We start from the raw sequence: 14,170 nt of genomic DNA on the forward strand, positions 1-14,170 counted from the left end.
CCTAAACCATAATAGTCATCTCTATAATTATTTGATGAATAAGCATATATAGTCTTTTTTTTAAATGAACTGACCTGATCAAATCGTAGAACAGGCTCATTTGCATTGTTAAAACTGTACACTTCCACCATTCCATCATCTCTCCCAACAAGTAAATCCTTAACCCCATCACCCACAATGTCAAAGCTGTCAACACACAAAATCCCTTTAAAAAAAGATGATAGAGGTGACAAGTTATTAATAAAACTAACACTATAGTCAAGTATATACAAAGTAAAGAATGAAAAAAAAATGTATATACCAAATCAGAATGGGAAAAAAAACAAAAACCTTGGACCATAATCAGGTGTCCTCTTTTCTATCTACATTCATCCATTTCCAAGACTTTAAATATACTCTAAATAAAAAAATAAATAAAATAAATAAAAATAAAAAATAAATATACTCTGAATAGAAATAGCTCATAAGTTTATATCTCCAGTTCTGGCCTCTCCCCAGAGCTCCAGACTCATATATTCAAGTCTCTATTCAACATTTTCTTTGAGACATACATTTGCATCTCAAACTCTCCATACCCCAGTGAAAATTCTTCATTCCCCTTAATCACATCCCCTCAATGCTCCTTCCCCAATCTCTCCTCATCTCAGTAAGGTATCACCCAGTTCCTCAGGCCAAAAATCTAGGCTACATCTCTGATTCCTCTCTTTCTCACTGCCCAGATCAAATCCCTTAGCAAATCTTATCAGCCCTATCTTCAAAACATACTGAAATTGTCTCCTTTCCATTTCCAACTACCATTAGCTTAGCCCAGGCCACTTATATCTCTAGCCTAGAGTAAAATAAATTATAACAACTATAACAATGACTTCCTAACCAATCTCTATGCTTCCAATTTTGACCTGCTTCCCCCCAAATCCATTCTCTCTGGTAGGTTTTTTGTTGTTTTGGTAGATTAGATCATGTCATACTCCCACTTAAAATTCTCCAAAGACTTCTCACTGCACTTAGATCAAAATCCAAACCCTTTTACAAGGCCCATAAGGACCTACATGATTTGGCTCTATGCTACTTCCCTGACTTCTTTTCTTGCCATGCTAATGCATTTAGCCACACTGGTCTTCCCTCTGCTCCTCAAATGAATCAAGTTTATCCCTGCCTCAAGTCCTGAGTTTTTCCTCTTTCTCCAGCATACCCCCCCCCCCCAAGTTTTTACATTACTATCTCCTTTACTTATCAATCAGATCTCAGCTCAGATTTTACCCTTTATAAGATGCCTTCCATTACTACCCAGTCTAAATATAGTCTTCCTCCCTCCACCCATCACTAATACATCACCCTCTGATATTTCTTTCAGGTAACTGGATGAAGCTATCTTACTTATTCATTTGTTTATTCTCTGTCTCTGCTACCTAACAAGTATTTGTTGAAGGAATAAATGAATATATGAATAGAATTACTATACCTATAAATAGCCATCTCACTACCTTCTAAGTCAGATATAAATTCCCGCAGAAAGGTATAAATTCCTTAGAAAACAGAAATATTCCCTGACCCATTGGACTTTTTCCTTGTCTCCTATCAACTACTCTCAAATTCAAATAAATTTCCTACACCAAACAGTGAATAATGGCTTTGAACATGGAATGATGTTATGGATGGACATTAGCCCATAAAAGCCTATCTATACTAAACTACTATTAGCATTTCTTAATTAATAATTATGCCAAAGTATGACAGACCTGCTAAATAAACAAATAGTAAGGTGGCTCTGTGAAGTGCTAGGTCTACTATGTACCATGAATAAATAAAACAGAATGAACTATATAATTCAGGATATTTAATAATCAATGAAATTTCAGAATCTAAACTACATCAAAAACATACCTCCCCGCTTTTTCTCATTTTGAATTTCCCACTTGTGTATTGGTTTGGAGGTAGTGATCTGAATAAGCCCAAGTTTTCCATCTGATGTTCCAAACCAAAGGTCTTCTCCAGAGTCACCTAGTTATAATTAAAGTCAACATGTAATTTTATCCCATGACTCATCTCTTTAAAACTGAAAATTTTTTGTATACATTGATTTTCACATAAAAATCTCATTTAAAAAATATAAAAAGAACACTTACTTTGGGGGGGTTGGTTATTTAGTCACAGAATTTTATAAATATAAGAGATAAGACCCTTTCTCATCTAATATTAAGATAAGGAAACTGAAAATTAAAGTTCAATAATTCATTACTGTTAGTTACTGGCAAGTTATCTGAAGACTATTGTCTCAATTCCAGTTCATGTTCTTTCTACAATTTCCCATTTTCACTTAATATATAGTTAAATGATTAAACCTGAAATATCTAGACTTAACTAACATAATGCCCTCCCTTATTTGATTGTGATTACCGCCATTTCCGTTGTGTAGTGCTAAAACAGTAGGTGGGCCAGGCACTTCAGTTTCATACATCACATCAGATCCCTGAAGGAGAACAAGTATTTCAAAACTGAAACAGAGTACAAATTTAAAATAATATAGGCACTCATAGATAATGTCAATATTCATATAAAGAACTCCAGAATAAAACTGCCAGAAAAGATTAGGTTGTGATTAACTTGTCTTTGTTAGCAATTGTGTATATGTTAATTCATTTAAAAATACATACAAAATGTAAAGATCAAGAAGAAATATATAAAATATTCTACACTTTAAATACTTTTCATTTTAAATACTTTTCCCAAAAACTTGACTGACACTGGTAAATTTTCCTATCAAAGCTTTCCAGGAACAAGTTGTTGCTTTTTTCCAGTTTAACTTAGAGCACATTCAAACATTTAAACAGACCCAAAGTTACTTCCTAAGGAGAATGTTGGCTTTTCTTTTGGATATTTCCAAAACCTACTCCAATGAGAGGTCAAAGGACCTGTTACTTAGATAAGAAAACAAATTATGTCCATTTGTCTTTTTAAAAATTTTGTCACTTGTAATGTTTTCATTTAGTACACAGTATTTGTGAAGCTGTTAAAGAATGAGGTAGAAGTACTTACACTCACATGGAAAAAATATCTATGATAAATCATTCAACAAAAAACCCCACAAAATTATAGTAAATATGGAATAACATTTTTCTTAAAAAATTAAATAACATATAAAAATATAAAAGTCACATGCTTTATCTTTTATTTAAAATTACACTTGAAACTTCACAGGTATCAAGTATATAAACAAAAAAATACACAAAAAAACTTTAAAAAAAGACTACCTCTGGGGCAACGGATTGCTTACAAATGTGGAGTCGATGGGGTGTAGGGATATGTGAAGGGTAGAACAAAGGCTTCAGGTTTTAACTTCTCACAAATCCTTAGTGATTTTTTTATTTTTACAGTAAGCACATGGATCTCTTCTTGTTAAACAAAGCAGAATCCTCAAATCAGCTAGACCAATTCCTAATTGAATACTAGCCAGCTCCTGTTAAAAGCCTTATTCAAACAACTTGTATTTGGGAGCACAGGCTATTGAAGAAATTAATCATTCATGCCCCTAGAATGAACCTTGAACATTAACTTTTTTCCCATAGAAAAAAAAAATAAACCTCATAGAACTACTGGAATTTTCCTTCTATTAAAGGACTGATGTCAAGAAATGGCTATGAAATTTCTGGCTGTGAAATTTAGAAGAGTGAGAAAGCCTGTGATGGCACAGAATAAACGGCCAAATGTTTTGTTCAACCGCACTATCATCAGCCCAACTTTCTAACCCACCTAATCCAAGTGTTCTAGGTTATTTGCATTTAAACTTTATTTTATGGATCCTGGTGTGTTTACATATGTGTATTTTATTGAAAGCCATTTTTGAGAAGACATAGTTGTAACTCTTATTACTAATAACAATGCCTTATGCAGTTGTTTTAACCAATCATAGTTTTTAGTAGAAATATAAGGACAATAAACTGATTTTTCTATCATTCATTTACTTATCCAATAAATATTTACTGAGTGCTTATTCTGTTCCGCATATTGTCATAAATGTGGAATAAACTCAAATGATACAACCCTGATCACAACTATCCCTTCTTTGTTAAAACCTAACACCCTCTCCCCAACACAATTTCCTCCATTAATTTGATTTTTGGGGGCGGGAAGAGTAATGGAGGAAGAAAGAAAAAAAAGCTAGAAAGAGTTCTTTGTAGCAAAGGCATTCCGTTCTGACTGAACTAGTTCAGAAATTATGCATGGGGGCAGAAAAGCATCCTTTTTCCGATATATGTCTCTCTAAAAACTTGCCAAAGATCTCAATACATTTGCCTTAAGTTAAAAAAAAAAAATTAGCTTACCAATTAAAAAGCATTTTTTCCAGATATAATTTTAAGTAGGACATTTAAAGTGGTAGTAATAAGTAATTTATCTCAAGTACACATTGTTCAGCAATATTCATTTACATAAATTATGAAAAACCATAAAAATTCAAATAACAGAAACCTGTAAAACTCTGAGCACTCTGTCCTGGCAGGCCAATACTGGTGTAATACGAGGTAATCTTTCCACTGGAAGGCAGATGACGTCATTGATTTTGTCCCCAGAAAGGTAATAATGTTGGTCTTTGCAATCACAATAATGGTTATAGATGTAACTTGCACTGAGAAAGAGGTCTGAGCCAGATATATGCCTGAGGACATTAAAAGTAATTTAAAATATCCATATTTTAAAAAATAAGCATAGGAAACTCCTGAATTCTTTTGATATGAAAATAAGTTTACTTATACAAGTCTCTTTCATTTTATCACAAACTTAAAGAATAGTTCCCCCCCCACCATTTCCCCCACTTAATTTGTAGCCTTTTGATATAATGCTGATTTTAAAAAGCTGAAAATGAGGATCTTAAGGCTTCAGCCATCTCAAAAATTAAGCTCAGAAAAACTGAAAACAAAGACAATGATAATTGTCTATATCTAAAGACAATGTCAAAAAGTAACTTTTTCTCAATGTGCACTATGTGCCAAGCACTGTCCTGACAGATTTACATATATTACATGTATTAGCTTAATCCTCATAATTCTGTAAACTAGGGACTATTATTATCCCTTTTTACAGAGAACAATAAAATGTTAAGTAACTTGCCTAATGGCACACAACTAGTAGTGGAGTGGATTGCGGCTCAGGTAGCTTTTAGGTCTAGAGTTAGCTTTCTTAATACTACACTAAGTTGTCCGGAAAAGGCTTTTGGAAGCAAATCTACTTTAAATGATAAACAGTGGGGAAAAAATGATTTCATTAGAATTTTTCTTGAAAAAAGAAATGAAAACAAGTTGATTTCAAATTATATTTAACAAAATTTAGGCAATAATCATAGCAATGTTCTAATTCTTATATTGAATCCAGTTTTTACTGGGGGAGCTGAAATTTGACAAAAATCATGTACCAGTGTATTACCTTTCACTTCTAGATTGCTAAAATCATGTAATCATAAAGAAGGTAATTTTATTTGAAGGTTTCATCTATTTCTCCACCGCTCTAAAGTCTAGTTAAAAAGTTTTGGTACTAAAATTATTCCCTATGCTATAAGGATCTTCATTGATTTTCTCTTCGATTATCGCTTAAGGGGCCTCACTTTGTGGCTCTGCCTATGATTTCAGTAGTCCTCTTAATATCATTTTTACCAACCTAATGAAATTCTATCTTTTTCAAGATTTTAAGTTTCATCTTGAAATCCATCTGCACTACATTTGAAATTATATTGCAATTACACATTTTCCAAAGTATTACTTGCAATCACTACTGTTGACAAGAGCGGGGACAGATGGAAGCATTAAGCAGGGAAGGATGCGTAAATGGTAACCAACTTTGTAAGTGCTCAGTTTCTTACTGAATATTTTCAAGTTATAACCTTGCTTTCCTGTGCACCCTTGTAAATCTGGGGATTCAGACAATAAATTTTAAAAAATTGAGTAAAGATCCTCTCCATCCCACCTCTGCCACTCTAGTAAGAATGTTTAAGAAACTAGCAATAGATACTGGCTGGGAAACTCCTGATCTTCCTCAAACCTCTGTCCACATACCTTCCTGAATGTGGAGTTATGCAAATTATTAATTTACTACTTTGATTTTAGTATTTCACAATTATCACTGGACATTTCAAAAATATTACATTCTTGGGTGCCTGGGTGGCTCAGTTGGCTAAGCGACTGCCTTCGGCTCAGGTCATGATCCTGGAGTCCCGGGATCGAGTCCCACATCGGGCTCCCTGCTCAGCGGGGAGTCTGCTTCTCCCTCTGACCCTCTTCCCTCTCGTGCTATCTCTCATTCTCTCTCTCAAATAAATAAATAAAATCTTTAAAAAAAATATTACATTCTTGTTAAACCACTGAATTCACTCCCACTTGCCACTGTTTAATTTTTACCTAATCTCACCAAAGCAAAGTTTTACAGCCTGGACATTAGGACATGTGATGTGCATTATACAGAATTATGCAGGACAGCTGTGCATCACATAGAACTCTGGACTGAATTAGTAGTTTTCAAACCAAGGTCTACAACTTGGCTGTTGTTGTAAAATGAAGAACTTTTTTCTTTTCACTCACTCCTAATAATTCTGAATCTGCAGGTATGAGTAGGACAAGAAATCTACTCTTTTAAAGCTTCCAAGAGATTCTCCTAAGTAGCAGGTCTGAGGACAGTGGATTAGATAAACTTTAAAACCCTTCTAGTTCCCATGATTTAAAAAACTAAAATTTTACTTGCAAAATCTCACAAATCAGGAAGCCATTAAGGGAGTTATTTTTTTACTCAGAATCTTACTTGATTTACCTGAAATTATAGCCTATTGCTAGTTACCAACTTTGGTAGCCAGCTTTTTGACAAATGATGCTACCTCACAACCAAAATAACCAGAGACAGCAAAGGAACAGAAACCTAAGTATCTCTAGATTTCTTTTACTTTTTTCTTTTATACCTTGATCATGAATCAACTGAACCATTTAGTCAAAAAATGAATGTATAAATACTATAAGGGTCTTAAAAAGAAAACATTTCGACAACCAATTGATTTTGTACTGATTCTATGTTAATTAATTTCTGACTAATAAAGTACCTTTAGTCAATTTTATTTCCCAGGAAACCTATTAAGATATGATACTCAATCTGATGTTTGTCACCTATCCAAAATATTATAAATGGATATGTAAAAATAAAAAAAGGATAAACATACATAGCTTTAATGCTTTCAGTGAGGTTGGTTTCAAAAGAGAGGAACTGTTTTCCTCTCTTTGTGAAGCCTCTAATCTCAGATCCTGCAGCAATAAAAATTTTCTCCTGGGGTGTATTAAGAACACCTCCTAGCTCCAATCTTGCAATCTTCTGCCCCGGTAAAGTCTTGAACACTGCCTGCAAAAATTATTGGGGAAAAAATTAAGTACACAAATTTACTGTAAACATTTTCCTTTACTGAAAAAAAATGCTGTGATTTCAAACACACAAAATATTATAGTTCCACTACAGAAACATCTTTAGATATGAATGTATTTACTTCAGTGAGTCTTCAAGGTTTTTGGCTAAAAATCTTCCAAATTTGGAATATTTATTGCCACACATATTTCAGCCACATCATTAAAATCTAAACTTCTGCATCTCAAAGTACAGTTCATTAAGCAGTGGCATCAGTATGAGTAACCTTATTAAAATGCAGAATCTCAGGCCTAACCCCAACTCTACTAAGTAAGAACCTGCATTTTAACAAGATTCCCTCACTGGCTCCAATGGACATGTTTTTGCATTTTAATCATCTTTTTTTTTTTTTTAAAGATTTTATTTATTTGACAGAGAGAGACACAGCAAGAGAGGGAACACAAGCAGGGGGAGTGGGAGAGGGAGAAGCAGGCCTCCCCGCAGAGCAGGGAGCCTGATGCAGGGCTCGATCCCAGGACCCTGGGATCATGACCTGAGCCGAAGGCAGACGCTTAACGACTGAGCCACCCAGGCACCCACATTTTAATCATCTTTTTAAAACTAAAGTCTCCTGTATCTTTAATAATTTTCATGAATTTTAGTACTATAAATAAAAGGCTATAAAATTTACTGAAAACCCAAATGTATAACTTAATATCTAATTGGATACAACATTTATATCATTAATTTTTTCCTGGTTATTTTCCATTTTATTATTGGCACCAGTTTCTTTCCCTCCCCTCCAATGACTTTATACAGAGAGTAAAGTATCTGGGAGGATATATGAATAATGGAAACACTGGGCTTCTGACAGTTTTTACCTATTCATCTTTTTATAAATTCTTCAATATGTGTTCACAGCTCAGATCCATTGCTTGTAAACTATGATTTTGTGAATATAATGATATACAATCACATCCTTGATTAGCTTACATTAAGTGGCAAAGGTGATGGGATAGTCACTTCCATGTTACATTATGTTACATAATGTAACATAATATATGTTACATGTATGTACATATATGTACATACATTAGGTACATAAGACTCCACCTTAGCTGGCTGGAGATTTTCCTGCTGGCCTGAAGAAGTAGGTCAGCATGTTAGGAGTGAGCCTGTGAGAGGACCACAGGGCAAGGAATTGTGGGGACCTCAAGATGATGAGAGCAGGCCTTGGTGTACAGATAGCAATAAAGTGGGGACCTCAGTCCTACAACAGCAAGAATCTGAATAATGTCATGTGAGCTTGGAATAGGACCCCAGCCTGGCACTGCAGCCATGTGAGACACTGAGCTCAGACTCCTGACCCTCAGAAACTGTGAGATAATAAATGTGCGTTGTTTTAAACCCTGAACTTTGAAGTAATCTGTTCTACAGCTAGCTAGCATATGACTCTTTTTTTTTTTTAAGATTTTATTTATTTATTTGACAGAGAGAGACAGTGAGAGCAGGAACACAAGCAGGGAGAGTGGGAGAGGGAGAAGCAGGCTTCCCACTGAGCAGGGAGCCCGATGTGGGACTCGATCCCAGGACCCTGGGATCATGACCTGAGCCGAAGGCAGATGCTTAACGACTGAGCCACCCAGGCACCCTAGCATATGACTCTTGTGTCACCTGTAGCCTCATACTCCATGTAACTACTTCCCTCACAATGCATTTTTCATTGCTTTTAGGAAATTTTAACCTAAAAGTATTCAATAAATAGTGTTTCTCTTTTAGAAAAATCTGTTTTTCTCAAAAAAAAAAAAAAGCTATACATACCACTGCTTCTCCTTTTTTCATGCCAAAGCACATAACTACCCCATCGTGATCTCCAATAACCACCTACAATAGATTGAAGAGAATCTAAAATTACTATTATTATGCCTTTTAACTTATATGGGGGAAACAAGATTTTCAATATATAAATTATGACTTTAAATGTAAAGATCAGAAAATCTAGGAAAGTACCCCCACACAAACTAATACTCCAAGAAATTACAAGAAAAGGGCAAAAAGGAGGTATGGAGAGTCATTATGCAAGTAGTTGGCCATATATTTTGTTCCTACAATGTAAACAGAACAAGAGAACAGAGATAGAAATGTCAGGGAGGTAATTTTTTTTCTCAACTGGAGCATAAGAACATGTTAGGATTAACCTTCAAAACAGGTTATCAATTAAAGTTGTGACTGACCTCTTTGATATTTTTAAAACCTGTGTAATAGAAAAATTTTAACATATACAAAAGTAGACAGAATATTATAATGAATTCCCATGGATCCATCACGTAGCTTCAACAATTATCAACATGTAACCAATGGATTATTTTGAAATAAATGCAGAGGAAGATTTCAACACTTCTTTCTCAGGAATTAATAATCAAGCAGACAAAAGATAAGGATATATATTAGAAAAACAATTACCTTTGATCTAATATATATGCACATATGTATATATGCATGTACATATATATAGGGTGTGTGTGTGCGCACACATGCATAAATAAGTAATCATTCATCCTAAGAATTAAATTATAAATGTTCTTTTCAAGCACACAGGAACATCAGAAAATTGACCATGTATTAGGACATAAATAAAATAAGTCTCAAATACCAAAAACTTGATGTTGCAGAGCACATTCTTAGGCACCCAATTTTTTTAAAGATTTTATTTATTTATTCATGAGAGACAGAGACAGAGAGAGAGAGAGGAAGAAGCAGCGGGAAAAGCAGGCTCCCCGTAAAACAGAGAGCCCAACGTGGGATTTGATCCCAGGACCCTGGGATCACGACCTGAGCTGAAGGCAGACACTTAAGTGACTGAGCCATCCAGGGCCCCAAAGCCCCTGAGTCTTAACTTTGGGGTAGTGGGATAGCAAACCCCTTTGTGCATTTGATGAAAGCTATGGACTTTCTCCCCAGAACAATGAACATTCACAAATAATTATGCACACATTTTCAGGAGATTTGTAGATCTTTGGTATTGGCAGATTTCTATTCAGATGAAAAAATACATAAGAACAGTTAAGGTTTTGAGTTTTTTTTAACACTACACTACTCCAATAATTTACAAAAACAATAATCTATTTCAGGGATTCCCAAAGTGTGATTACTGGACTCCTGGGGTCAACGAGAACTTTTTAGGGAATCTGCCAAGTGAAAACTATTTTTCTCAGTAAGTCTTTCTTCTTTCACTAGGTTGATATTTGCAATGATGGTACAAAAGCAATGGTGGATAAAATTGCTAGTGTCTGGCAAGAATCAAAACGACAACAAACCACACCAGTGGTCACTGTAATCTTCATCACCACTTCACAGTAAAGAAAAAAAAAATCCAACTTCATGTAACAGTATTCTGGATGAAGCAATAAAAATTATTAATCTTGTTAAATTTTGACCCTTGAGTCATCTCTTTTTAATATTTACTGTGAGAAAATAGAAAATATGCATAAAATTGGGGTGCCTGGGGGGTACAGTCTGTTGAGCATCAGACTCTTGGTTTAGGCTCAGGTCGTGATCTCAGGGTCCTGAGATCTAGCCCCAAGTTGGGCTGGTGCTCATTGTGGAGTCTGCTTAAGATTCTCTCTGCAGCCTGCTCTCTAAAATAGATGAGTGGTCACGGCGCCTGGGTGGCTCAGTTGGTTAAAGCGTCTTCCTTCATCTCAGGTCATAATCCCAGAGTCCTGGGATCAAGTCCCACACTGGGCTCCCTGCTCAGCGTAGAATCTGCTTCTCCATCTCTCTCTGCGCCTCATCCCGCTGAGTCTGCTTCTCCCTCTGCTCCTCACCCCACTTGTGATCTCTCTCAAATAAATAAAATCTTTAGGAAAAAAAATAAATAAAATAGATGGATGGATCTTTAAAAAAGAAAATATGCATAAAACACTCTTGCTGCAAACCAAAAAGCACTTATATAATTGTTTCAATCATGAGCTGAACTACCCAGTTTTTTTAAGAAACACATTATTTTTAAAGATTTATTTTATTTTAGAGAGAGAGAAAGAGAGAGAAAAACGGTGGGGGGGGGGAGTGGCAGAAGGAGAGGGAGAGAGAAACTCAAGCAGACGCTGCCCTGAGTACTGAGTTGGACGTGGGCTCAATCGATCTCATAACCCTGAGATCAGATCTGAACTGAAACCGAGTCAGAGCTTAGCTGACTGCACCACTAGGCACCCCAAGAAACACAATTTTAAGAATGAAAAAACAACTGTCAACTATTAACAATGGTTAATAATAAGTTGTTATTAACACTTGGGTATTTGTAGATATTTTTTTTTATAAAACTGAAGGAAGTGAGCTTGTCATTTTAAAGGAAAATAATTGAGAGTGTTTGCTCCCAATGATAAAATTTGAGCTTTCACATGAAAATAAGTACTCTGGGAGACTTGTATCTGCCACTGGGAGCTGGACAGCTAGCTATTCCATATTTAACAACTTTTCTGATGAAATCTGTAGTGATATCAACAAATGTGATTTGTTTGATATTCTATAATAACATTTGGACAATCAACATATGAACATTCAACCTTTGGGAGATCTGTATAACTCAATGAACTAATAATCTCAAAAGACCATTACAAGATGCTATAAAACCATGCATGAGTAAAAGATCCATTCAAAGTACAAATGGTTTTTAATGTACCAAAGTATGAAAAGCTACTCAATATGGTTTCATATTCCACATTGCAACTAATATTTAAGAAACTACTACTTGCCAAGTATATGTGTCATATCATGTACGAAGAGCCATAATTATCTGAAAAAGCTATATTTAAATAACTCCTACTTTCAACTGTGTGTCTGTGTGAGGTGGGTTTTCTTTGTATACTTCAATCAAAACAATATATCACAATAGACAGTAGGAAACAGCCATGAGAAGCCAGGTGCCTCTGTCTGTGCCAGACTAAAGAACTGACAAAGGTGTAATACAATGCCACTATTCTCACTAAATTCTCTTTGTTTATGAAAATACAGTTACTTTTCATTAAAATGTTATTTATGTAAACGTAATGGGTTTATTTTAAAAAATAAAATAATAAATATTTTAGACATTTCTCAGCTTTAATCTTAATATAATAATATTCATAGACATAACCCAAATAAACAAAAGTTCTTTGGGATCCTACATAATTTCAGAGTGTAAAAGGGTGCTGAGACCAAAAAGAATTTGAGAAGTTCTGATCTAATAGACCAAATACACATGACAATCAGAAATCTGTTGATTTGTCTTAATAAAATGTTATTACATCAGGATAGTGTATTTATTTGGCAGCTATTAAAATATCTTACTAGTCTACTAGGAAATTATAATTGGCTTATATAAATCATAGGATCAATATTTCTATAAAAATAATATTAGCTAGATAGAAAGTTCAATATCAAAATACTTAAATACTTATAAAGACTTTATTTTTATTTATCAGAAAGAGAGAGTGGGGCAGAGGAGGAATCAGAGGGAGAGGGAGAAGCAGATTCCGAAATGAACATGGAGCTGATGCCAGGCTCGATCTCAGGACCCTGAGATCACGAATTGAGCCAAAACTAAGAGTTTGACACTTAACTGACTGAGCCACCAAGGCACCTCAATATTTCTTCTTACAAATATGATAAAGTTCAACAAGAATTTTCTCTATATCCTATTGTGCTTTATGTTTCTTTTTCATATACACAATCTGCTACACACAAGTACACATTGAGTAAATTATTAACAGGAAAATGGAATATGTTTTTCAACAAGTTTGCTTATCCTTTACAGACTGTACATAAAAATTATAACATCCAAGAAAATTACTGTCTATAAATATCCCTTGGTATTCCAACCTCCGTTCAAATTAAAAGAAATTTATTTACATTTTAACATTAAAGAGTAACTTACCAATAAAGAAATATAAACCTCTCCTCTGTCAGAGCTAAAGCGATAGGGAGAAACCATTAACTCTACAGTACCTTTTGTGTAGTTCTATGTCTTGAGGCAGGAAGTAGCTTCATAGTCTTCTGAGAGGTCACTCCCACCTAAGGAAACACACCAGTCACCTAGTGAATGTTTTCTGACATGAAATGATTACATCAGAGATTAAAAGGACCAGCAGATTCAGATCATAGTGAGACTTATTTTTATTGCAATTGGTGATATGAAATAATTATGATCAGTGATGAACTTACTTTCTAATGAAATATGCCACAAAAGTCAAAATATAGGACACCCCAAAATAGTAAAATTTATGCTATAAAGTTGTCAAGCCAAAAATAATGCGACATTAGTGGCAAAATACTTTTTTTTTTAAAGATTTTATTTATTTGTCAGAAAGAGAGAGAGTGAACACACAAGCGGGGGGAGTGGCAGGCAGAGAGAAGCAGGCTCCTCACTGAGCAAGGAGCCAGATGCAGGACTGGATCCCAGGACCCTGGGATCATGACCTGAGCCAAAGACAGATGCTTAAAATGACTGAGCCACCCAAGCATTCATAGTGGAAAAACACTTCACAAACAAATATTTCTAGAAGATTTCATAAAAAACTTCATATATACAGTTGTCATATAGTTGTTAAAGAGTTTTTTTAAAGTGATTAAAAATCTTTGGAAATAGATTACAATTATTTAAAATGCAACATAGAAGATTTTTGCTAAAATACCAAACATGCTGATGGCAATGACATCCAATCCGATGATGAAGATTATTTTACAAAAGATATGAAAGATGAAAACAGCATGGCCTGTTCAGCAGGGAACTATCACTAGTGGTGCACAGTTAGGATAGGAGGCT

At 34.7% G+C, this 14,170-nt stretch overlaps 1 protein-coding gene and 1 long non-coding RNA gene across 3 annotated transcripts in view; one reads left to right on the forward strand and one right to left on the reverse strand.

The window, feature by feature from the left end:
- Nucleotides 1-10,778, forward strand: part of LOC112826034 (uncharacterized) — a 42,098-nt gene extending 31,320 nt beyond the window's left edge. For both annotated transcript variants that reach the window (XR_012378021.1, XR_012378022.1), the window contains exon 3: nucleotides 10,606-10,778. This is a non-coding gene — a long non-coding RNA (uncharacterized lncRNA). The remainder of the gene's footprint in view (nucleotides 1-10,605) is intronic.
- Nucleotides 1-14,170, reverse strand: part of BBS7 (Bardet-Biedl syndrome 7) — a 45,987-nt gene that overhangs the window by 30,554 nt on the left and 1,263 nt on the right. Inside the window, exons 2-8 of the mRNA XM_025874112.2 lie at nucleotides 13,354-13,419; nucleotides 9,190-9,252; nucleotides 7,193-7,368; nucleotides 4,468-4,654; nucleotides 2,398-2,470; nucleotides 1,885-2,001; nucleotides 75-205 (exon numbers count right to left, since the gene is read on the reverse strand). Coding sequence (XP_025729897.1) covers nucleotides 75-205; nucleotides 1,885-2,001; nucleotides 2,398-2,470; nucleotides 4,468-4,654; nucleotides 7,193-7,368; nucleotides 9,190-9,252; nucleotides 13,354-13,419 — 813 coding nt within the window. The remainder of the gene's footprint in view (nucleotides 1-74; nucleotides 206-1,884; nucleotides 2,002-2,397; nucleotides 2,471-4,467; nucleotides 4,655-7,192; nucleotides 7,369-9,189; nucleotides 9,253-13,353; nucleotides 13,420-14,170) is intronic.

The sequence above is a fragment of the Callorhinus ursinus genome, unplaced genomic scaffold, assembly GCF_003265705.2.
Source record: "Callorhinus ursinus isolate GAN/ISIS: 27379988/994484 unplaced genomic scaffold, GSC_fseal_2.0 scaffold4, whole genome shotgun sequence".
NCBI lineage: Eukaryota > Metazoa > Chordata > Mammalia > Carnivora > Otariidae > Callorhinus > Callorhinus ursinus.